The sequence below is a fragment of the Micrasema longulum genome, unplaced genomic scaffold, assembly GCF_059751315.1.
Source record: "Micrasema longulum isolate JH-2025_06_02 unplaced genomic scaffold, ASM5975131v1 h1tg000654l, whole genome shotgun sequence".
NCBI lineage: Eukaryota > Metazoa > Arthropoda > Insecta > Trichoptera > Brachycentridae > Micrasema > Micrasema longulum.
Window position 1 is genome coordinate 295486 of NW_028277850.1, and position 23897 is coordinate 319382.

Sequence of the window (23897 nt, forward strand, 5' to 3'; positions counted from 1 at the left end):
CTACTGAGCGCATGGACGGTTGAAATTCTAGACCTCATTTACTAAATTTAGATATTTGATAGTTGATAACATTTACATAATATGATAGCTAACATCACAAAAAGTCTTGCAGCTTCAAAACGCATCGACAAATGGAATTTCAACAACATAAGAATGATTTTAAAAAGTTGATAATAAAAAATATTTTAAAAAAACGCAATAATAAAACATTGAGCAAAGAACTGGTAAGTATGGCAATTAAGTGAACATGTAACAGCACAAAAAGAAAAATATAAAAAAGTAAACAAAGATAGCATTCCTTAACTTATAATTAAGGTTAACAAGACAATAGACGATACTCAAACTCAAACTCGTCCGTTTTATTTTGGTATGCAGTAAACAGGGTCTATTGTCATGTAGGTAAGATGATCAGTCTTACGCTTCAGGTACTGGTCCAGGGGCTATGGAATATTCTAGTGAAAAACGCCCTTTTTTTAAATAAATATTTCGTATTAATCATGTCGGGAATTGAACACGAGACCTCTTGCATGGTAAGCAAACGCGCTGACCATTTCACCACAAGGCCAACGATGATAATACTACACATAAATAATTTTTTTTGGCTTAGTTTGATAGATTACTAAACTTCCTTACTAGAAAACCCCGAATCACCATTTAATTTATTATAGGAAAAATAAAATCGCAAAATTAGTGTTCGTTTGAACATATATTCGGTCTTAAAAGGGTTAAATGAGGAATTGCTGTGTTTTTTATTCCTTTAGTCCTTTAATATTTTTTTTGTACCACATCAAGCCAGGAGGCCCAATTACAACATTAAACACCCAGGCCTGAGAGAAAACACATGAAATTTTTGTGTTCTCACCGGGAATCGAACCCGGAACCTTCCGGACGTGAGTCAAGCGTCTTGACCGACTACTATACTGCGGAGGCCGCCGTTTGTTAATATACTATTAAAGACTATTAAACTAAGCTATTTTTTATTTTTTATATTCATGTATCGTATTATTAGCGCTATTATTTTTTTAAGTTTTGTAATTCTGAAATTACTCCGCGTGTGAAGTCTCAAGTTCTCTTCCGCATCTTCTCGGTAAGTTCTTCCGATTGGTCCGTTGACGGTAAGTAAACCGGAAATCTTCTACAATTCTTATCATTTATTGTATCATATGAATTAGTGACGTCGTTCAAAGCAGTTCGTTTTAGTTAAAATATTTTTTAATATTTTTTCCGTGCATTTTCAAGAAACTTTGCAGTACAATTTAACGCTCTGTAGGGTCCATAGTCCATAATCGATGACACACACGTGTTAAATTAGTTCACCTGAAGTAGACTAATGACCGAAGATGCAATGTCATAATTTTCTATCGAATCCAATACATTCGTATAATGTAACTCTTATAGTATTGCACTTTAAACCGGGAGCATTGTTCTGCAGTACATTCACATCGTCCCTACCATGAAGAAATGAACTACAAAGGAGCGTCGTCTATAAAGAGACCACAGGACGCAGCCAACGTCAGTCAGCCCGTTCAGTTAGTAAGTCAGCCCCAACAAGTTCAATTCGCTCAGCTCCAGCATGTAGTTGAAGTGCAGTCTCTTCAACCCATCATCGCCGCTACGCTCGCGCTACACAACCAAGTGCCGTATCTTATTCGCCATGTAATAAATACGCATCAAACAGCAACCTCGTGTCTTTCTGGCAATCTCTAACTGGAGTAGGAACTCTAACCAACACCCAACAAGAAAACATTTTTTGTATACAATTTCCCGCTGGGCTGAAGTTCCCCGTGGAGTCGCATCCTTACCAGTCCGTCGATCTCCGGGTCGTCCACCAAGAAGGGCTTGCGGTCTCGTTGCTGGTGCTGGACGAAGGCGCGGAGGTCCGCGGCGAAGGCGTCGCAGCCCCCCGAGGACTCGGAGCCCCCCGTGGCCTGCTCGCAGCGCTCCAGCAGAAGAGCCAGAAGAGGGAACAGCGGATGCCTGGAGGAATATTGCAATTAATTCACCACCTTAGCACAGTTTTGTACAACCTAGTTGAAGATTACAGCGATTTTTTACCAGAGAAAAAACGGTTGTCAAAACCCGAACTGTCATGGCGTCAATACCATGATTTGAGAAATATTTTAATATTGGTGACCATTTTCAGCGGTTGTAAATAACTCACTATTAAAAAATGGAAATCAAGTTGTGGTAGAGTGGCGTTCGAACCTCGGACCTCTGATCCGTGAGTCCGCAACACTAGTCACGAGACCACAGCCCGATTCAAATAATTTAGTAAAACTTGACAAACGAGATTCGAATGATAATCTTATCAAAATCATTATTTAAATTTAGCGAGTACTCTCAGGTAAAAATCCTGCAAATGGAAATTGACGGAGATTAGTCGGTCTCATGGTGTACTGGTTGTTGCGTTTACCGGCATTCAATTAATAAACTATTGTTAAACAATAAATACTGATCCACCGTATTGTATTTTATGATGCCGTGTAGATTTTTGCCGTGGTGTAAAATGTGCCAATCATACGATATCACGCAGTGGGCTCGTGGTTTGCATGTGCACAGCGGTCCAGTATCCGTGAATGTACGGTATACATATATATATATATATTACAAAGTAATTCAACAAAGATACGTACTAGAAAACATACAGTTTGAAGGTTTTCGTCGATACCTTCAATTATACACGGTTTTTCAAGGCCAGACCGCGAGACTTCAGAGGAATATTTCTCATGGTAAGCTTTAAAAAAAATTCGTATAAATTTTTTCCATAAAGTCATTTTTAAAATTATGATCTCAAAATGTAGTAAATTTATCCGACAAGCAGTCCCTCCACAAACCTCTACCCCTCTCCTACCCAGCCGCTTCACTTTTCCGCGTCTGGTGCGTATCGCTTCGTTGGTCAAATACGTTTTTATTTCAATTATTTTTGTTGAGGAGGGGTAGGGGTTTACGCAAGGGATGTTAGTCCGAGAAGTTAAAGATTTACTCCATTTTTAGTTTAAAATAATATTTTTTTTAAAATGACATTATGGTTAAAAAAAATTGTAGGATTTTTTTAAAGCTTACCATGAGGAATATTCCTTTGAAGTTTCGCAGTCTGGCCCTGAAAAACCGTGTATAATGACAAAAAATAGATACATATGTTTTTTTTTTTTATTTCTTATGCATATAGTATACAATACAATTAAAAATAAGTTGTACGGGTGTATAACTGAACATATTATATACTCACTTGTAGACCGCCCTCTTGTCCGCCTCGAACTGGGCCTGGTCCAGGGCGGAGGGCGCGGGCGGCGGCTGATGCGGCTCCGCGGGCGGCCGCTCCCCGCCCGGGCAGCCCTGCATGCCTCACCACCCCTGCAACACAAAGAGACACAGGTGGTCAGTAATAGAACATAAAAATCAGACAAAGAAACATTATCTTTGCATAAAAAAAATAAAAAAAACTAACGGACCTGACAGACGTTGTCCTGCCCAAACGTTGGCTTGCCTGCTATGAGCTGGTTCACCAAACGTATATTTGATATCCGAATTTTCGATAAAATATATATACAGGGTGTTCTTTAAACCCTGTCACATCCGAAACCACGATGATCAGTATGGGCAAGAAGACAAATTGGCATATTAAAAAAAATATTTTGAACAAAAAAAAATTGTAAAAAATAAAATATTGAAAAGAACAAATGGTTGCTTACTTCTGCAGGGGAGAAGCGAGGGGGGCGCGACCGCGTGGTTAACGGTGTGTCAGACTCCCCCCTCCTCGTTTCTCTCCTGCAGAAGTTGGCAACCATTTGTTTTTTTAAATATTTTAATTTTTAAATTTATTCGTTCTAAAAAAATATTTTAATATGCCAATACGTCTTCTTGCTCATACTGATCATCGTGGTTTCGGATGTGACAGGGTTTAAAGAACACCCTGTATATTTGACATTGAGTTCGACATTTCAATCTTTTCGTTTCGTCATTTCGATTTTCTGTGGCCCAAAGCAAAATAAAAAAAAGTGCAAAATCACCAGCCATATACATAATTTTTCTGTACGTGAGATGAGATATTAATATTCAAATATTGAATAGAAAGTGGGTACCTAGATACTTGTTTATGGTTGAATTTCAAAAAATAAAATAAATATTTTTCAAAAATGGAATTATTTTTGCAAATGTCAAACTTCGCTCTTCTCACCAACAAGGGTGCACTTATGTAGGAATACGATTTTTAAAAATGTATTGAATTTCAGTTAATATTATTTTAGTATTACCAAAAATCCAGAAAAAGAAATAAATGGGTAGAAATTATAAGGAATTTAAGGAAAGAATCTGATTGAGATCCATAAAAAGCGAATGTTGTTTATGAATATTGAAAAAAAAAAACTTTTTTTAAACATTAAAAACGACATCCTTCCATTTTTTTGTATATGCATTCTCGTCGAATGCAACCCTGGTAGGTCGATGAATAAAACATTTATGCTTCTAACTTATTTTTTACAGATTAGATTAAAGATTTTAATATCTACGAACACAAGCAGCGCAAAGATCTACATTTCGCTGAACACCGCATGTAAATCGGTCAAGCCGTTTTGGAGCAGTTCACACGTACAGAAGAATTATTATACATATTTGTAAAAAATAAAAAAAGTTAATTATAATTTTAGCGAGGCCATTTTGCCTTATTGGGCCAATCAGAGCCGGGGACGGATGCAAATGTCTTCTCGTTAAAAACGGAGCGTGTTCAAGTGGGAGAAAATTCATTTTCTATTCGTCTTCATTGGTAAGTTGGAGATTCGATTTAAATTACGAGCTTTCTTACATTTTAATGAATTTAGCTAGCGAAATATCTACCAGACATCTTTAATTCAATGAGGTAGATATTTTTTTTTAATGTTTGATAGTAAACAAATTAAAATATAAGCATGAAATGCTATTAATGCATCTCAACAATATATGCTAAAATTTATACCGGTGACTATAAACCCGCAACATGAGAACTTTGATGGCTCTAATATTCTTGCCTCCTCTTTCACAGTAGTAGCCGCTCGATTGTGGAATAATCTACCCACCAATGTTAGAGACGCCCCTTCTTTATTTACATTTAAGTCAAGCTGTCACTATCTAAATATTTAAGTTTTTAACATATTACAGCAGAGATGAAGAACATTTAAGAGAAGGTAAAATAGAAGTCTAGGCATATACAGGGCTTATGACCTGTCAATGGCTGGTTTAAGTGGCCACTTTACACACTGTAACATTCACCATTCTGGCCATATTTGAACATCTATATTCCTTCGATTCTTTTATCTGTTGATGTTTGTGAAGTTAAAGAGCTGAAACTTTTATTTATGCGGGTGAGATTCATCTGATTGAATTATTTCACCTACATACTAGGCAACGCCTGAAAATGTCATTTTTTCCATTTCTATACTTCTTCATGGACCAGGTGGATTTATCAACAATATTTTGAGTTTGTCCAAATTTCCTGGTATACCAGTTTGTAGGGTGTACCCAGTAAAGTTACCGGGCCGGGTGGATTGGCGTAGCATGTGTGAAAAGGGACCTAAGGTTTCACTATTTTTGTAAAAAAAAATTCATCTGAGTGAATAAGGAACTTCATCCCTACGGGAAATTCGATACGAAAAATGTTGCCTTGAGCGCGGAAAAAATTAGAGCATTAAATTGTACCGCTAAGTTTCTTGAAAATGTATGAAAAATAATAAAAAAAAATTGAGGGCTCAGAGCATGTTTATGTATATTAATATGTCATTAATATTATTATTATTATTATGGATAACTTATATAGCGCCATTTTCGTAATATAATACCTCAAGGGCGCTTTGCTTTACATAGTGATTCTGTAGTTAAAAAAATAAATTATTGAAGCTTTTAAATTTGTAATTCAATTAAAACAATTTATTTTATTGACACATGCTACGGATTTATTCAAATGATTTAGAGAACAAGTGGGGTTTAAGTTTTTTTCCGAAACATCACTTCACTTTTACAGCCTCTGCTGGGAGAGCATTCCATGCTATAGGGCCTGCGACCGCAAATGCGCGTTCACTAAATTTAGTGCGCTGTTTGCGTAGAGGTATAATAACTTTTCCTCTCGCCGTAGACGTAGCTGATCTAAGCGTGAGACGCCTGTCAGCTAGTTCATCTGGAATGCATAGTTCCCTTAGATATTCCGGAGCAGAGTTGTGCAGTGACTTATACATGAGCCAACAGAGTTTGTATTCGACCCTCTGTGGAAAACGTAGTCAGTGTAGTTCCCGAAGTTGTGGAGTGATATGACTGAACTTCCGAGAGACTTAGAGATTACGAAAATAAGTCTCGCTGCAGCATTCAATACAGATTGTAGGGAAGTCATTTTGTTCATTGGTAGACCTGCGTAGATACCATTACAATAATCGATTCTAGACACTACAAACGCATTCAATAATTGACGGGCGGCATCAACCGGCAAATTTTTGCGTATGCATTTAATTCGTCTCAGCTGGTAAAAGCATGAACTTATCGTTCTACTAATTTGAGCGTCAAGAGAAAGTCAATGGGTAACAATAATTAAACGTCGTAGAGAAACACCATTGTTTTAATCTTCTTTCGTCTTCGTTCAATGGCTTCTCGTGTAATTCAAATTCAAACCGCTTGTCTATGCTGATTGCACCTAATTCTACACAGCCAACAATCGTTGTACGCACCCCTACTAATTATTATCATTCTTATTTTCCACCCCCGTGAATTGGCAGCGGAAAAAGTGCAATAATGCACTTGGAACATTCTCCCCTAGACTTGTTTTGTGACATTAAAGTCACGTTTCTCCGGCGCCTTTTCTATAGTAGGGACGTGCGAGTACATCTCCGTACTCAGACGACAATGTCGAAAATCGATTTATCCTTTCTACAGTTTTGTCAATTCTTAAGGGGTATACGAGGTTTGTTCAGAAAATAACGGAAATTTTTTAATTTCACGAGTTTGGAGAGTCCAATTTTAAACTGTATTAATTCTTTACTTTGTCTGTGGCAGCCGCTAAGGCTAGACGTGTTCGGCGTGCTCGGCGATTTTCGTCTTGGCGATCCAGAATGCCTCAACTGGGACGATTGAGCCTCAGTTTCGACGTCATATCCGTAAACCCATGTTTCGTCACCTTTGTAACTCGTTTCAGTAATTCTGCATCGTCGTTGACTTCATTTAGTGACACCTGAGCAACTTCCATTCGCCGCTGTTTTTGTTCAAAATTCAACAATTTTGGAACAAATTTTACTGCCACGCGTTTCATACCCAAAACATTCTAAATCATGGCATGAGTCAATCGATATGCCAACATCATCAGCGACTTCTCTGATTGTGATTGGGCGATCGTTCATAACCATTTCATTAGCTTTTTCCACGTTTTCATCGGTTATTGATGTGCTGGGGCGTCCGGGCCGTTCGTCATCTTCAACGTCTTCACGGCCATCTTGGAAACGCTTATACACTCGTAAACTCTTGTTTTACTCATAGCAGACTCAGCAGAGGCCTTTGCCACACTTTGTTACACTTTATTTAATTTTTTACGCAAAATTTGATACGAATTCTTTGATCCATTTTTTTTAACAAACGAAAATCGCCGAGCTCATAAAAACACGTTTTACCTTAGCGGCTGCCCTAGACAAAGTAAACGATGCAAAAGCTAAAAAAAATAAGCATACTTTAGAGGCATGTATACCAACATAATGTATAAAAAAATAACGATCGGGCTCTCCAAGCCCGCGAAATTTTAAAATGCTCATTATTTTCTGAACACACTTCGTATACAGTTAGAATAAATAAAACAATTTTTTTTATTTCTCTTTCGTAATGTACACACAATTTCAAGTCAATCCGGCGATTATTTTCGAAGCTACACGCATATTTGTAAAGACGTGTCAGAGCCGTTCATATGCCGAAAGAGATCAAGAAAGAGGCAAATATTTTTTTTATTTCGGGGTCGTGCAATAGCATAATGGTTGGAAACCGCTGTCCTAAAGCACAGATATTATCATCGCTATGACATGTGTAAAAAGTAAATTTTCAGTACGAAAATATGCATATTTGTATGAAAATTTGAAGTACGTTCGCCGGTAACCGGTTATTCATATAAATATTTACATTTTCATGGCCATATAATACATACATTATAATTTGATACATTCAATCATATAATGCTACAACTTTTAGTATGTGAGAAAATCCTTCTGTATAAAATTAAAAAACATGATAAAGTATTGCTGTCGAAATGCCATATCAGTAGCTCAGTGCTAATAAGGGACGTGATAACAATTTCTTACCATTGTTGTTTTTCGTATTCGCGATCACAATGGAACATCCGTTAAATGTCAAAATATTTACGTTTCGCGACGTATAATTTTGCAGCGCAATCACATATTTTAATTTCACCGGTGTAAATATGGAAAGTATTTCATTTTTTTTTTATTTATTTATTATTTATTACGCTATTTATTGCATTTACCCGGCGGTTGGCAAGCCAAACGTCAAGAAAAGCAGTCGCCATAGTAATTTAAATTTAATTTTCACTTTTTTGTATTAGATACTCCTTACTATTTTGCAAATGCAATATATTGTATTATTTTTTAAAAAATAAACGCCGATTTTTCGCCAGTGAACTGTATTTATTTACGAGGAAAACAAAAAACAATCCGACACAAGCGTTGACTTAGAGATTACACACGCGTTGACTTATGACTGTGATAACTTAAGCATGTTCATTATTGTTCATTGTGATCGCTCAAATGCTTAGCATATTTTTAAGCACGTCGATAGTTATTTGTGACTGAGGTACTGCGTAGTAAGAATATGTTCGAAAGTTGCACAAATGTCGAGATCCGCGCAGCACTGAAAGTCTGCCCATCTCTATCCTATCAAAATATCATTACAGGGAGCGCAAGGGAGATGCAACAGCCCTTGAAAACTGCCAGTTTTTTTGCCATTATATTTTAATAATTGTCTTATAAGTTCAGCGTGTCTGAGACCACAGTAAAATATTCTAATCGGGGTTTGGACGAATATTGGCAACAGGAAACTGAAAATAAACCCGAAAAAGCATATAGACAGGCGGGACCCTCATCCAAGCTACCACTAAGAGAATGAGGAGCTTCAACCCTACGGGAAATTGGATACAAAAATGTTTTCTTGCGCTCGGTAAAAATTAGAGTTTATAATTTTTTTTTTAAATTAATAAAACATATTTTAATAAAAACGCACTACTTTGAACGACGTCGCTGGTTCATATAAATTAACCAATGATATGAGAGCGGTGAAGGATATCCGGTTTGCTTACCGTAAACGAACCGATCAAAAGAACTGAAAGAGAAGAATCTCTGACGTCACACGCGGAGTTATTTCAGAAAAACAAAACTTAATAATTTTCTTCTTTTAAAAAACACGCACTATCCTGGATTCAAACTAAAGATGTTAACTCTTTTTTTAAGGTAAGGAATATTAATATAATAATAAAATCGATGGGAGGAGTGCTCTCCTGAAACTGTAGTAGTGTTCTTGTAAAATAATAAAAATTGTGTAACACTAATAACAAAGTTTTATTTTCATAATAATTTACAATGAAGTGTTACGAAGTGAATGCCGATTCGATTAACAATTTTTTTTATATCTACGAACACGCGCAGCGCAAAAATCTACATTTCACTAAAAACCGCACGTAAATCGGTTACGCCGTTTAGGAGGAGTTCGGTGACATCACACGTACAGAAGAATGATATATATAAAGATATTTATTGCCTTGCGAACTATATAGAATATTTAGCAATTATTGCGTTGCTATAGTTATTGCCTTACAGACTGTTCCTAGTTTAATTTATTTTTTTAAATAAATATTTTCTTTCTTATAATGTATTCGAATATTTTAATTTTGGTGCCATTTTCAACGAGTTGTAAAAAGCTCACTATTAGAAAATGGGAATCAAGTTGAGGTAGAGTGGGGTTCGAACCTTGGATCTCTGATCCAGGATTTTTTTATAGTTATTGTTGTATTTTGTTTTATTCGGCCAACAAGCGCTATCGTTTAAGCAAGCATAGGCATTCAAGACTTGTAAATAATTAACATGAAATAAAAATAAAACAGAATAATAAAACCATGTTTGAGTATGTCCAAATGCATGCAGACTGGCTGGAATTCCTCCCTAGGGAGTTATTCATATTTAAATTTGTTGCAACAGAGATTTGGGCACACTTAAACATTGTTGAATTAACTACCTGGTAAAAATAGAAGTACAAAAATTTGAAAATTGTTTTCAGGCGTTGCCTAGTAGGTGATTTGGTTCAGCCGGATGAATCTCACCCGCATGATAAAGGTTTTCAGCTCCTTTACTTCACAAAAGTCAACAGATGAAGAGTTGAGGAAATGTGGATGTTTAAACATAGGTAGAATTGTGAATGTTACAGTGTGTAGAGTGGCCACTTAAACCAGCCAAAGACAGATAATAAGCCCTGTAAACGCCTAGACTTCCATATTCCCTTTTCAATAATGTTTTCCCTCTCTGTTGCAATAAATTTTAACACAATATTAAAACTTAACCAAGGAACTTCTAATTTTTTTTTAAATCAAAATTATTAGTTTTATTGAGAAATATCTACAAAAACATACATATGATTAAAATTACCACTTAAACCAGCCAATGACAGATCATAAGCCCTGTAATTGCCTAGACTTCCATATTCCCTTCTCAATAATGTTTTACTCTCTGTCGCAATAAATTTTAACACAATATTAAAACTTAACCAAGGAATTTCTAATACCTTTTTTAATCAAAATTATTAGTTTTATTGAAAAATATCTACAAAAACATACATATCATTAAAATTGCTACTTAAACCAGTCAATGACAGATCATAAGCCCTGTAATTGCCTAGACTTCCATATTCCCTTCTCAATAATGTTTTACTCTCTGTTGCAATAAATTTTAACACAATATTAAAACTTAACCAAGGAATTTCTAATATTTTTAAAAATAAAAATTATTAGTTTTATTGAGAAATATCTACAAAAACATACATATTATTAAAATAAAGAAATGTGAACTTTTGCGAGCACCTTCTGTCGGTTGAGCTCGTGCCTGAAACTGATTTTCATGCACAAACCTAACGCGCAAATATTTTTCACATTTCCATACAAACATGTCTGTAAATATTGTATTGGGGGATTTAGGTAGAGTTTGTATTGTATTGTATATGTATTGCAAAAATATGTTCATCGGATATCATAATACGCGTGGGGTGACCACATTTCAATGCAGTAAAAAAAATAAAAAAATGATAATGCCCACTGAGGTAAATCAGTGCAGCGGGAAATTGGATACAAAAAAGTTTTCTTACGCGCAGTAAAAAAAAGAGCTAGTCGACATAGGACACATGACTTGATATATCTCTTTTATTTTAAAAAAAATGAACTAGTATTTTTGTATTTTTCAAATGGACATTTTCACACCGGATTAAGAAAGTAAAATTTGTATGACTAGGCTGGATGTTAATACAAAAAATATTTATCCTTGCGACGCGAAGAATGAATGTCCGCTAATTCCGCAGCACATCTGTATAAGAGAGAGCACGAAGATAGAACTCATAACAAGGAAGACAGAGACGCTGTGTTGTGTAAAACCTATTCGGTCTTCAGTCGGTTGATGACAGAGATAAAGTGTGAGAATTTAATTTAGTACCGACGAACTGGTGAGTTAGAGTATTTATTATAAAAAAAACTTATTATTTATATCGAGAGATTAATATTTATTAAGTAAAGACACGGTAAAATTAGGGTGGAGCAAGAACAAGCTCATTGACAAATAACGAAATTTGCAGAAGAGCAAAAAAATAATTTTAAAAATATTTGCGAGACACTGGATTTATATATTTAATCAAACAGATTTTCAATTAATGTATTTATTTAACACTTTATGTACATATACAATTTATATACATATGAGGGCGGGGCATACACACTTATGTATTTATTATAAAAAAACTTATTATTTATATCGAGAGATTAATATTTATTAAGTAAACGAATTTAAACTGTACTTATTAAATATATTTAAAATTTGGAACAGGAACAGCATTTTGTATTTATTTATCATTTCAAACTACATTTGTATACATATTCACCGACCTATTATAGCTTTAAAGGCTGTGCCTGTGTTTAGCCATAATAATAAACAAAAAATATAAAACAACTTAAAATAAATAATAATTACATATAATACAAAATAAAAATTAAGAATAATAATCCAAATAAAAGAAATAACATTAAGTACTCATGAAACTAATAAAATATAAATCATACAAACGAAGTTACGAACATAAACCAGTATAAAAAAATGTATTATTGTTAAAATTAATATAATATAGTACAAAAATTTTTTTTTTTAGTAATTTAAAAATGATATATAAAATGTAACAAAATAACTTTAAACGATATTAAAAAACAAAATGAAACATCAAATTGAAATTCAGTAAAATCATTATTGGTCATATCCCTGCTATAAATAGAAATTCCCCTATTATAAATATATATAGAATATGTATTAAATAAACATGTTAAATTGTTCTTAGAGTTTTGACGCGGAACTTAACTTTAAATTTTCCATTATATTTGTGTTTATTTTACGCCGGTGGCTCTCGGAACGAAACCCCGGTGAAAAACGACGTTTACCTGTATTTTTTTTTTTTTTTAAATAAATATGTGCGTTCTTATGATTTATTCAAATATTTAATTTTGAGGGCCATTTTCAACGAGTTGTAAATAACTCACTATTAGAAAATGGAATCAAGTTGGGGTAGAGTGGGATTCGAACCACAGACCTCTGGTCTGTGAGTCCGAGACACTAGCCACAGGACCACAACCCGATTTATTATTATTAAAAATTAAAAACCATAATTAATACAAAAACTTGTCTCCATTAGCCAAAATTTTAGTATACGTCTCACTCCTGCTTCTGTCTCACCCACACATGAAATATTTATTTTAAAATATGTTTTTACACGAGAATACTTCATAGCCCCTGGACTGGTACCCGGAGCGTAAGACTGATCATCTTACCTTCATGTAACAAAAATGATCATGATACACTACGATTGGTGCACCGATGCAGTGCCCTACGCACCATTGGGTGCGTCCCTTCCCTCTTTTGCATCCCCCCTTCATCCCCTCCCTATTTTTTCAACTATTTCTCCCACAACATAAAATATGTTCATAACCTATGTTATTTTCTACTATAATCGTAACCTGAAAGAACTCGAAAACATAATGGAGACAGATTTCAATAGTCTAGCTGACTGGATGAGATTAAATAAATTAAGTTTGAATGTTAAAAAAACATGTTACATGATTTTTGGGAACAAACATGACTTAAATATCAATATTTCTCTCGGAACTGGCTATATTGAAAAGACCAATGTAACTAAATACTTGGGACTATTTATTGACTCCAAACTTTCATGGAGCTACCAATTTGAGCATGTAAAATCAAAAATAGCACCCGTAACTGGCGTATTGCATAGACTTCGAGGCTTGCTTCCTCATTCCGTTTTGTTTGCCGTCTACTACGCTTTGATTCATTCCCACCTATCTTATTTATCATGCATATGAGGTTTTGCCAGCAAAAATCAGATCTCGGAAATACAAGTTCTTCAGAACAGAGCTCTAAGAAACATTCTTGGACTTAAACGGGATTCCCATGTCAAGGATATCTACCGACAAACAAAGATACTTCCTTTCAAGGTAATGCCACTGCATGACATAACCAATACTATTTTAAATATCATCAACTTTTCTGCTCACTCAAATTTAAAATACACATTTGGTCATAATATTCATAATTACAATACGCGTTATTCAGGGAATCTTCATATGTCTAAGTTTCGCTCAACAAAGTTTGGCAGTTGGTCCTTGGAAAATATTGGCCATTCCGAATATAATAAACTGCCTGATGAGCTAAGACACGAAAAACTTAATAAAAAATCCAGAAGTGTAGCAATTGAAAAATATTTCTTAAATCTTTTTGATATTGATAATTATTAATGTAGTTTATATAAGATGGTGTTTTATGTTGGATGTATTAATTTGTATGATATTATGTGTTGTCAAAAAATTGTTTTTTCTTATGTACGGTCCAAAATGAGTTTCTAATAACTCATGGGAGTATAATATAATATGTAATTTTTGTATTATATGTTTTATTAATAATAATAAAAAAATAATAAAAAAAACCTAAACAGTGCATATAAGGGTTGATTATCAAAAAGCATGGTATGCTGGTTTTATATTTTTATGCAACAACTATGGTGAAGGTGTATAGTGGGTTTTGCATGTTGGTTCAATTGGTGTCCCGACGAAACCAGTAGACATAGAAAAGTCGGCAAGTGGTTATATACAAATATTTAATAACACTCAGTTTTTATTTTAATTTAAATTGTATACACCACAAAGTTAATACGCCAAATATAATTTCTAAAAGAAATCTTAGGTCGTATGGCCACCGCAAGTATATGAGACAATAATATTTAAGTACAGTATCGGATACTTTACGACTCGGGAACGTGATCTCTTCGGCCGATTTTACACCGGTCGTACAAATCCACACGACACGGTAAAATTAGGGTGGATTGACATTTAAAGGGTACGCGGCAAGAACAAGCTCATTGACAAATAACGAAATTTGAAGAAGAGCAAAAAAATAATTTTAAAAATATTTGCGAGACACTGGATTCATATATTTAATCAAACAGATTTTCAATTAATGTATTTATTTAACACTTTATGTACATTTACAATTTTTATACATATGAGGGCGGGGCATACTTATTTATTTATTTATTCAAAATTACACTCGTTTAAATATTAATGCACTTATTATGGCTTTTTAGGCTGTGCCCGTGTCAAGCCCTAATAATTAACAATAAAAAATAAATATTAAAATAAATTAAATTAAATATAATGACATATGATGCACTTTTATATTTTCGACACTTGACACTTGTGCAATATTTACACACATGTCCACCCTCATTCCAACATAACACCCACTCACCCACCCTCTCACTCACCTTCACTCACACAAACACACTAGTATGTATTGTACGTGTATTTAATGTATTTCTGTGGATATCTGTCATTGGTTTTATTCTCTGTATATTTTATTTGCTATATTTTTGTTACAACTATTACTGTTGATATCCCCAATAAAAAATAAATAAAATTTGAAAAAAAGATTAACAATCCAGAAAAACAAGGTATTGATGGTAAAAACAAGGTATAGATGGTAAAATCACAAAGTAGACAATGTAAAAAAAAACATATATAATTTGAAATGCCCGCGTTGCACCAATCAGTATTTTTTTTGTAGCCACATTGACAGCACTGTTTTTGACAATCTGTCAAAGTTTGACGGCGATCGGATACTCAGTATTCTGTCAACGTATGATTGAGTAAGTGAAAAAATTACTGTGTGGCGATGCACAAACGAGCGTGCCTCAAATTTTATGTTGCTAATGACATTTCGTGTGCCGAATCATTGAAAATGTTGAATAAAGCCTTAAGAGAATCGCGTATGTCGAAAACACGGGCATACGAATGGTATAAGAGTTTTAAAGACGTCGTGATAGCTTAGATGATGATAAACATACTGGACGTCTAGCAACATCAAGTACCGAAGAAAACGTCGAATCGGTAAAGCAAATCGTGTTGAAAATCGATGTTTACCAATCTGAGAGCTTGCTGTGTTATTGAGCATCTCATCATTGAGATGTTTTGGGTATGAAACGCGTCACTGCCCCCCTCGTTCCAAAAACACTGAAGGAATGTGGAAGGACAATTCGTGGATTTTACGCCACGATAAAACGCCGTCTCATACAGCGGTGATTGTTTCGGAGTTTTTGGCCAAAAATTCGACTAACCTCATCAGCCAAGCACCGTATTCTTCAGACCAGGCTCCGTCTGACTTGTTTCTTTTCCCAATACTAAAATTGCTATTGAGAGGAACGCGCTTTGAGAAGGTTGAAGAGAATTCGTTGTGAGAGCTAAAGGCCATACCTTTGGAGGCCGCTTAGAGTATAAACATATTATACTCTAAGGGAGGTCTATGAAAAGTGCATGGAGAATTAGATTAAGCGTTGGCTTCAATGTGTCGTCCCAAATGGCGAGTATTTTAAAGGGGAGAGTAGAAAAAAATTATAAAAATTAAAATTTGTGTTGATGCAACAAAATAAATAATATTGGAAATGTACATAGCACATTGTACTCTACTATTAGAGATTATATAAATATATTTTTTTAATGTACAAATTGTTTTAATGTTATTTTAGCTTGAATTTTTTCTTTGAAATGCCTAATAAAGATTATTATTATTATGTAACAAAATTGACCAAGATACGCTGTGATTGGTGTATCAATGAAGTGCCCTATGCACCATTATGTGCGGAAAGGTAATAATGATGATGAATCTAGCTTCTTTTTAATTTATTTTTTTTAATACTAACTATACTTCTAAACACTGTTCTATATTTTACTGGTCTATATTTTATTTCCTTAAATTGTATTTTTTGAAATTTATGTTGTTTATACAGGGTGTTCTTTAAGCCCTGTCACATCCGAAACCACGATGATCAGTATGGGCAAGAAGACACATTAGCATATATTTTTTTTTATTTAGAACAAAGAAATTTTTTTCAAATAAAAATGGTTGCGTACTTCTGCAGAGGAGAAGTGAGGGGAGCGCGGCGCAGTATCAGACTCCCCCCTCCTCCTCCTCGTTTTCCCCCTGCAGAAGTGAGCAACCATTTGCTTTTTTTGATATTTATTTTTTTTAAATTTTATTCGTTCTAAAAAAATATTTTAATGTGCCAATATAACCTCTTGCTCATACTTATCATCGTGGTTTCAGATGTGACAAGGTTTAATGAGCACTCTGTACAATCATCTTCTTTTTTTTATACCAACTTTACTTCTAAACACTGGTCTATCTTTTTTATATAGTATTTTTTAAATTTTATATGTTTTATACAATGTCCATGTATGAAAAAGCCTTATGGGCGTAAAAAGTTTATAAAATAAAAAATAAATAAAATGATAAATAAAAGTCCAGAAGACACGGGCAAATTAGGGTGGATTGAAGACTGTAAAAATACTTGTATAAAGTTCGCAAAAATTAGGGACATTCGACAATTTATTTTATTCGACAATTTGTAGTTTCCCAGCGCCGCGCGCCGCGCTTACTACGTACACAAATCCTTATCGGATTACATTGATTCTCATTAATACGGCCCCGCAGCGGAATAGCTAAGTTGAGGGATTTTCAAGTTAAGGCGCGCTCGGCTCAACCCACCCACTTGTGTTTCTTTTGCTCCAAATGTACTTATTTATTCGTCGGGAAACATTTGGTACGCGAGTGCACGACAATTATAAGACGATACTAGAGTTTAAAAAGTCACTAGAACCTCGTTTTACACGGTTTCAAACGCACAGTGAAAGGGACAGTGAAAGTATCATAATTTATTTATTTAAATAAACACGGCACTACGTGCCTTTTACTATGCAAAAAAATACATATTGTGTAGAAATAAACACTTCAATACACTAGATTAGGGTTGCCATCCGTCCCGATATATCGGGACTGTCTCCGTTATTGAGCCCTCTGTCCCGACGTCCCGATGATACTTATAATGTCCCGATTTAGACTTAAGCTAGGGTTTCCTAGGACAGCGGTGCCCGTATCTTAACGGCCGTAGTGAACATTGATACGGTGGAAAGCCGTCGTAACGGTGACTAGAGAGCGGTTTCCTTGGAAAACGGTGTTAAATGATGTTGATAACACCGTTTTCCTAGGAAACCACTCTTTAGTCACCGTTATGACGGCTGTCCACCGCATCACCGTTCACTACGGTCGTTAAAATACGGGCACCGCTGTCCTAGGAAACCCTAGCTTAACACAGTACACCGCTGTTAATCAACATAAATTTTCTACGGCCGTACTGACTATGAACCTGGAAATATGGTTGGAAATGCTTCCAGCAATTGATGTATCTCAAGAAATTGATTGAAGCTCACCTTGCCTCGATAGAGTGGAAGTTGATGGGCTCTGTAAAATATAAGTTTTTAATTTTTGAAATTAAGCGAGTTATTAATTTCTCTCCCTACTCATAAAACCACATTAAAAAAAGTTATGTAATTGATGTTGGCCCAGTAAAAAGAAAAGATAAAAAATGTCGTCTGCTGCCAGAACTGTAGAATCAATATTGCAGTATTACGTCAATATCAAGTTAGAAAAAATATATAAATATATAGGTACACAAATTGAAGCACCACATAAAAAGTTAAAAAAACATATCTAGAATACTTCTGAAAAACCATTAAAAAATTGCTTTTTTTGTTGCTACATATCCCCATTCTAGAACGTCCCGACGAGACCCTAGCGAAATATGGCAACCTTACACTAGATAAAAGAGGAAAAAAAAAACATAATGAGTTTATATGTACATACTGTATCACAATGGCTTCATTCAATGCACACGCCAACATATTGTGTAAAAAAAATAAAAAGGTATTAAAATGAATAAAAAATAAAAAAAAGCATTAAAAGGAATATAAATAAAGGTTTTAACTCTATAACTTCACAAACATCAAAAGATAAAAGAATTGAAGGAATATAGATGTTCAAATATAGGCAGAATGGTGAATGTTACACAGTGTCTAAAGTGGCCCCTTAAACCAGCCAATGACAGGTCATAAGCCCTGTAGATGCCTAGACTTCTATATTACCTTCTCTTAAATGTTCTTCATCTCTGTTGTAGTAAGTTAAGGAATATAAAAATTAAAATGTAAGATAAAACGTTTTTTTTAAAGTTATTCAAAAAAAGGACAGGTAGGTATATCTTTAATCATAATTATATTTAACAAAAAAATACAAAATTACAAAATCTAAGTTTAAGAGATTTTTTTTTATGTTTAAGAAAAAAAAACATGTAATATATGTTCACTAAAATATACAAAAACTAGAAAAAAATTAAAGAGAAAGCAATTAAAATTTTTAAAATGTAGTATAGGTACATCTTGACAAATGTAAGTTACAGTTCACCGTCTTTGAAATAATTAAAAAGAGTTGATTTATATAAACTACAAGCGGACCCGAAAGTCGCTGTCCTGCCCGAACGTTAGCTTGCCTGCTATTAGCTGGTCAAACAAACATTTTTTCGTAATTAATTACAGACAGTATTTATTTTGGACTTTTAAAAGCTATTTATATATTCGTAATAAGGGTTTGTTTCTTGTTTTATCTCCACGTGTGATTGGCTAAGAGGCCTCGTCGCGCTCAAATCAAAATCATGCAAAAATCACTACTCTAGCATAATCCATGGAGAAAATACAGGAATATGTGTTAATTAAGGTAATTCAGAGCGAGATTTTAAGACTGTTTAGATTAAGTATTACTCATTAATGCCAATCTGTTAGGGCTTACTTACGCCTGTTGATTAGCTTAATTTTTTTATTCTGCAGTTTTTTGAAACACATAGCTAGACGTGACCCAGAAAAATCTGGAGAAAATAATAATACCCATTCATCGCTCTAATTTTCTTGCCTCCTTTTTTAAAATAGTAGCTGCTCGATTGTGGAATAATCTACCCACTAATGCTAGAAACGCCCCTCTTCATTTACATTTAAATCAAGATTGAAATGTCACTATCTAAATTTTTGAGTTGTTTCTTTTTTCTTCTTCTTTCCTTCCCATCCCATCTCCACTCCACTATTTATAGTACAGTGTACCTTTTTAGTTATTTTTTTTGCTTTAAATTTTTGTAGAAAATTATAAGATTCTACATAATTACCTAGAATATGTCCCGCCCTTATATGTATATAAAGTGAAATGCGACGTCACGATTCGTGACGATGTTCTATTCAAATTAAAACGGCCACAAAGTCCAAAATTTAACAGAATCGTGACGGGGGGCGTGGCCAATGCAATGAACCGTTTTCGCGGGAATTTAAACTTATAAACTTAAAAATATTATATATGCTATAAATTAGTATCATCATACCCTTTCCGCACCTAATAGGGAACAGGGCACTGCATTGGTACACCAATCGCAGCGTATCTTGATCTTTTTCTTACATGAAGGTAAGGTAATGACTTCAGAATACATGTATAAGGTATATTTTTGGTCTTAGGAAATATGACCACATTTATGATTATCGTAGGCAACTGAAATGGCTCAAAATTAGACAGCGGAGAAACTATCACTCCCTCTCACTTCCGTTAAATGTACTGCATAGTCCTAACGCTCCTATATACCTCCGTCAACGCTTATCAGTTCATGGTTTACCTCTTCGTTCTAATTCTCAAGGCACTCTCTTAATACCCATCCACAATTCCTCTTTCTTCTCTAACTCATATAGTGTCCATGCGGCTCGACTGTGGAATCATCTCCCATCTACCATCAAAGGTGTTACTGAAGAAACATCTCCTTTCTCTTCCTTAATCTCTCCTCCTTTCCTCTGTTTCCTTTTCCCATTAAGTAATGGTATTGATTTAAGATAATTTATACATTTATTTCTATTTTTAATTACATTTTAAGCTTTTTTTAAATCTTTATTTAGAAAACTTTTATTTTATTGGTTGGTTGGTTGGAAGAAATAAGCCCGCCAATATACAATTAACGTTTTGTACAAAAAGTTGAATATATAAAATAAAAAAATTAAAAAGGATGATCAGTCTTACGCTTCAGGTACCAGTCCAGGGACAATGAAATATTCTAGTGTGAAAACACACTTTTTAATAAATAATTCATATCAAAACCTTTTTGAATGGCACGCAAACGCGCTGACTATTACACCACGAGGCCGACATTAATAAGTATAAAAAAATAATTTTTACTCAACAGTATTTCATAGACCCTTTTATTAATTTAAAATGGTAAAAAAGTTGAATACATTATTAAGAGTAATAATAAATTATGAAAAAATATTATATTTTTGAATGTGCGTGGACCTGAGGCAGCGCGAGGGTCGTCGAGTTCTCCCCTCGGTCGGTACAGGGGCTTATGGCAACGGCGTGATGCGCAAAAGAATGGCAACATTACAAAATAAAGTTTCGAGGGAAGAAAACAGTGAATATGAAAGGGAAATACAGCATACAGCGTGTTCCGTTTTCCAGGCTAGCCGCTCGTATATACATGTGGATTATTTTTAATACAAATAATATCACGATGAAAATATACTTCAGACATTTTAAAAGTTTTAACACTTTTAGACCCGAATTGTCTTTTAATATTGTCAGCAGATTGACGTTCTTTATACAGATTTTTCTAAGGCATTTGACAAAGTACTAGATCATAAAATTCTCATGTATAAATTACATGCCTTGGGAATAAGAGATCCATTACTCTCATTTATTAAATCGTATCTAACTGGTAGGACACAAAATGTTCGGATAAATAACTATTTATCAACCAGTATTGATGTTACATCGGGTGTACCTCAGGGTGCTCATTTGGCACCCTTGCTTTTCAATTTTTTTATTAATGATGTTGCTAAATCATTCTCTTACTCTCGTTTTTGGCTCTTCGCGGGCGACAACAAAATTCTCAAAATAATTCAAACTTTACAAGACTGCTTTCTTCTTCAATCAGACATTAACTCTTTTAACCGATGGTATAAAATCAATAAATTAGAACTAAATATTAAAAAATGCAAAATAATGTCATTTCATAGAACAAAACATCAAATTTCTTTCGAGTACCTATTAGAAAACTCCAAAATTGATGTAGTCAAGTCCATCAGAGATTTAGGAGTTGTTTTGGACTATAAACTGACATACAACGAGCATATAGATAATACAGTAAATAAATCACTGAAATAACTTGGCTTCATTAACAGAATATCCTCTGATTTTACTCATGTCCGTACAATCAAAACTCTTTATTGCTCAACTGTTCGCCCTCTTCTAGAATATGCCTCCGTGGTCTGGTCTCCATTCTATGTCAATCGCATAAATCACATTGAATCAGTCCAACATAGCTTGCTTCGAAAAATAGCGTGGATGCTCGGACTAGAGAGAGATAATTATTCTTATGCTGAAATAGAGTCAATGTTAAATATTTCTAGTCTACAAAAACGTAGAACTAATATTGACTCCATAAATATGTTCGGCATACTAAATGGTATAATCGATGTTCCATCATTACTGGGACAGGTAAAATTCAATATTCCGACTCGTAGATTGAGAAACAATGAAGTACTGTTCAACGATCATCATAGAACAAACTATGGCCTAAATTCTCCAATGACCCGCCTTTGTCGTATTGTTAACTCGAGACAAGATCTGGACTTTTTTGGTTTAAGTTTACAAGGATTTAAACGAGCACTCAATAAATAGTCCAGATCTTGTCTCGATGTCCCTTATGTTTGTCGATGCTTCTTTCTTTTTTTTTAAATGTTTTAAACTATTCCTTTATTGTAATATTTAAATCTTATAAATTGTGTACATGGACAATGTCCGTTAATAAATAAATAAATAAGGAAAAAATAATATTGTTGGATTTGGTTAGGTCATGTCTGGAAAAGACTGGATTACATCCCCTCGGGAGTCATTGATGATTGAACTGATTTACAGGGCTTATGACCTGTCACAGTATGTTTCAGTGGCCACTTTACATACTGTGTAACATTCACCATTCACCATTTTGCCTATGTTTTAACATCCATATTTCTTCATTTCTTCCATTTGTTGATTTTAGTGAAGTTAAAGAGCTGAAACCTTTATTGTTATGAAGAGATCCATCTGAATGAATAATTTCACATACATGGCAACGCCTGAAAACAATTTTCATTTTTTTTAACTTCTTCTTGGACCAGTTGGTTTTATTACAATATTTGAGAAAACGCCGGGGTGAAAGGGTTTAGCGGTAAAATAATATTTTCGAAACGCACTGCGGTCCCGTGGAGTGCAGGATTACACCCTCTCAATTTCAAACATAAGCAGAATATACGAATTCTTCTGCTTATTCAAGACGTTAGAGTATAAACTAAATTATTTGCACGAAAAAGGGCGACAATAAATAAGGGTGGACTGGGACAGCGTAGAACTACTAGCTCTTAAAAGACTGTGGTAAATAATTCCTTTGCGCGCGGTGATGTAACCTCGTGTTACCACAAGCAAATGACGGAAAAAAAAACATGGAGACATACTGGTAAATAATTCCTTATTTATTTATTCATATTTTACTCTTACAAACTATAAACAATAATAAAAATAATGTGACCTCACTGGGTTACCCGTGCTGAGGACACTCAACAATATACTTTTTTGAAATGTTTTTACATTTGAGAATAAACAAAGAAGACTAACTTAATAAAAAGAGATAATTAACTGATTATATACTGTTTTAAAAACAGGTATAAATGTACATTTATATTACAAAACGCACAATGAAAATAACAAAAACCTAACATAAGCTATACAATTGTGGAGCAGTTGATTCAATATTGGTTCAGTAAAGATTTAATAAAAAAATTAATTTTTTTCAAATCTATACTTTTTTCTTTTCTATATGCGGCTCCCCAGGGAATTGAATACAGTCCTTGTCTACAAAAATTTGGACAAACTCAAAATATTGTTGTATTATATACTTGCTTGCTATTTATTTATTATATATATACGGCCTAAGCCAATTACAACAGTTACATGAAGAAACATAAATGCAAGAAACTGAACAAAAAGAACATTAAACTATTTAGCAAAGACAAACAAGGGCAAAACAATAATTGTATACAATATATTCATTACCAACTACACTACCAATGAACAAAATGACTCGCCTAAAATCTGTATTGAATGCCGCAGCGAGACTTATTTTCGGAATCTCTAAGTTCAGTC

The 23897-nt window shown here is 34.2% G+C and overlaps 1 protein-coding gene across 1 annotated transcript in view; it reads right to left on the bottom strand.

The window, feature by feature from the left end:
* LOC148279886 (homeobox protein PKNOX1-like) overlaps positions 1-23897 on the bottom strand; it is a 78409-nt gene that overhangs the window by 13336 nt on the left and 41176 nt on the right. Inside the window, exons 2-3 of the mRNA XM_088229250.1 lie at positions 3230-3354; positions 1803-1977 (exon numbers count right to left, since the gene is read on the bottom strand). Of these exons, the coding sequence (XP_088085376.1) occupies positions 1803-1977; positions 3230-3342 (288 nt within the window). The 5' untranslated portion in view covers positions 3343-3354. The remainder of the gene's footprint in view (positions 1-1802; positions 1978-3229; positions 3355-23897) is intronic.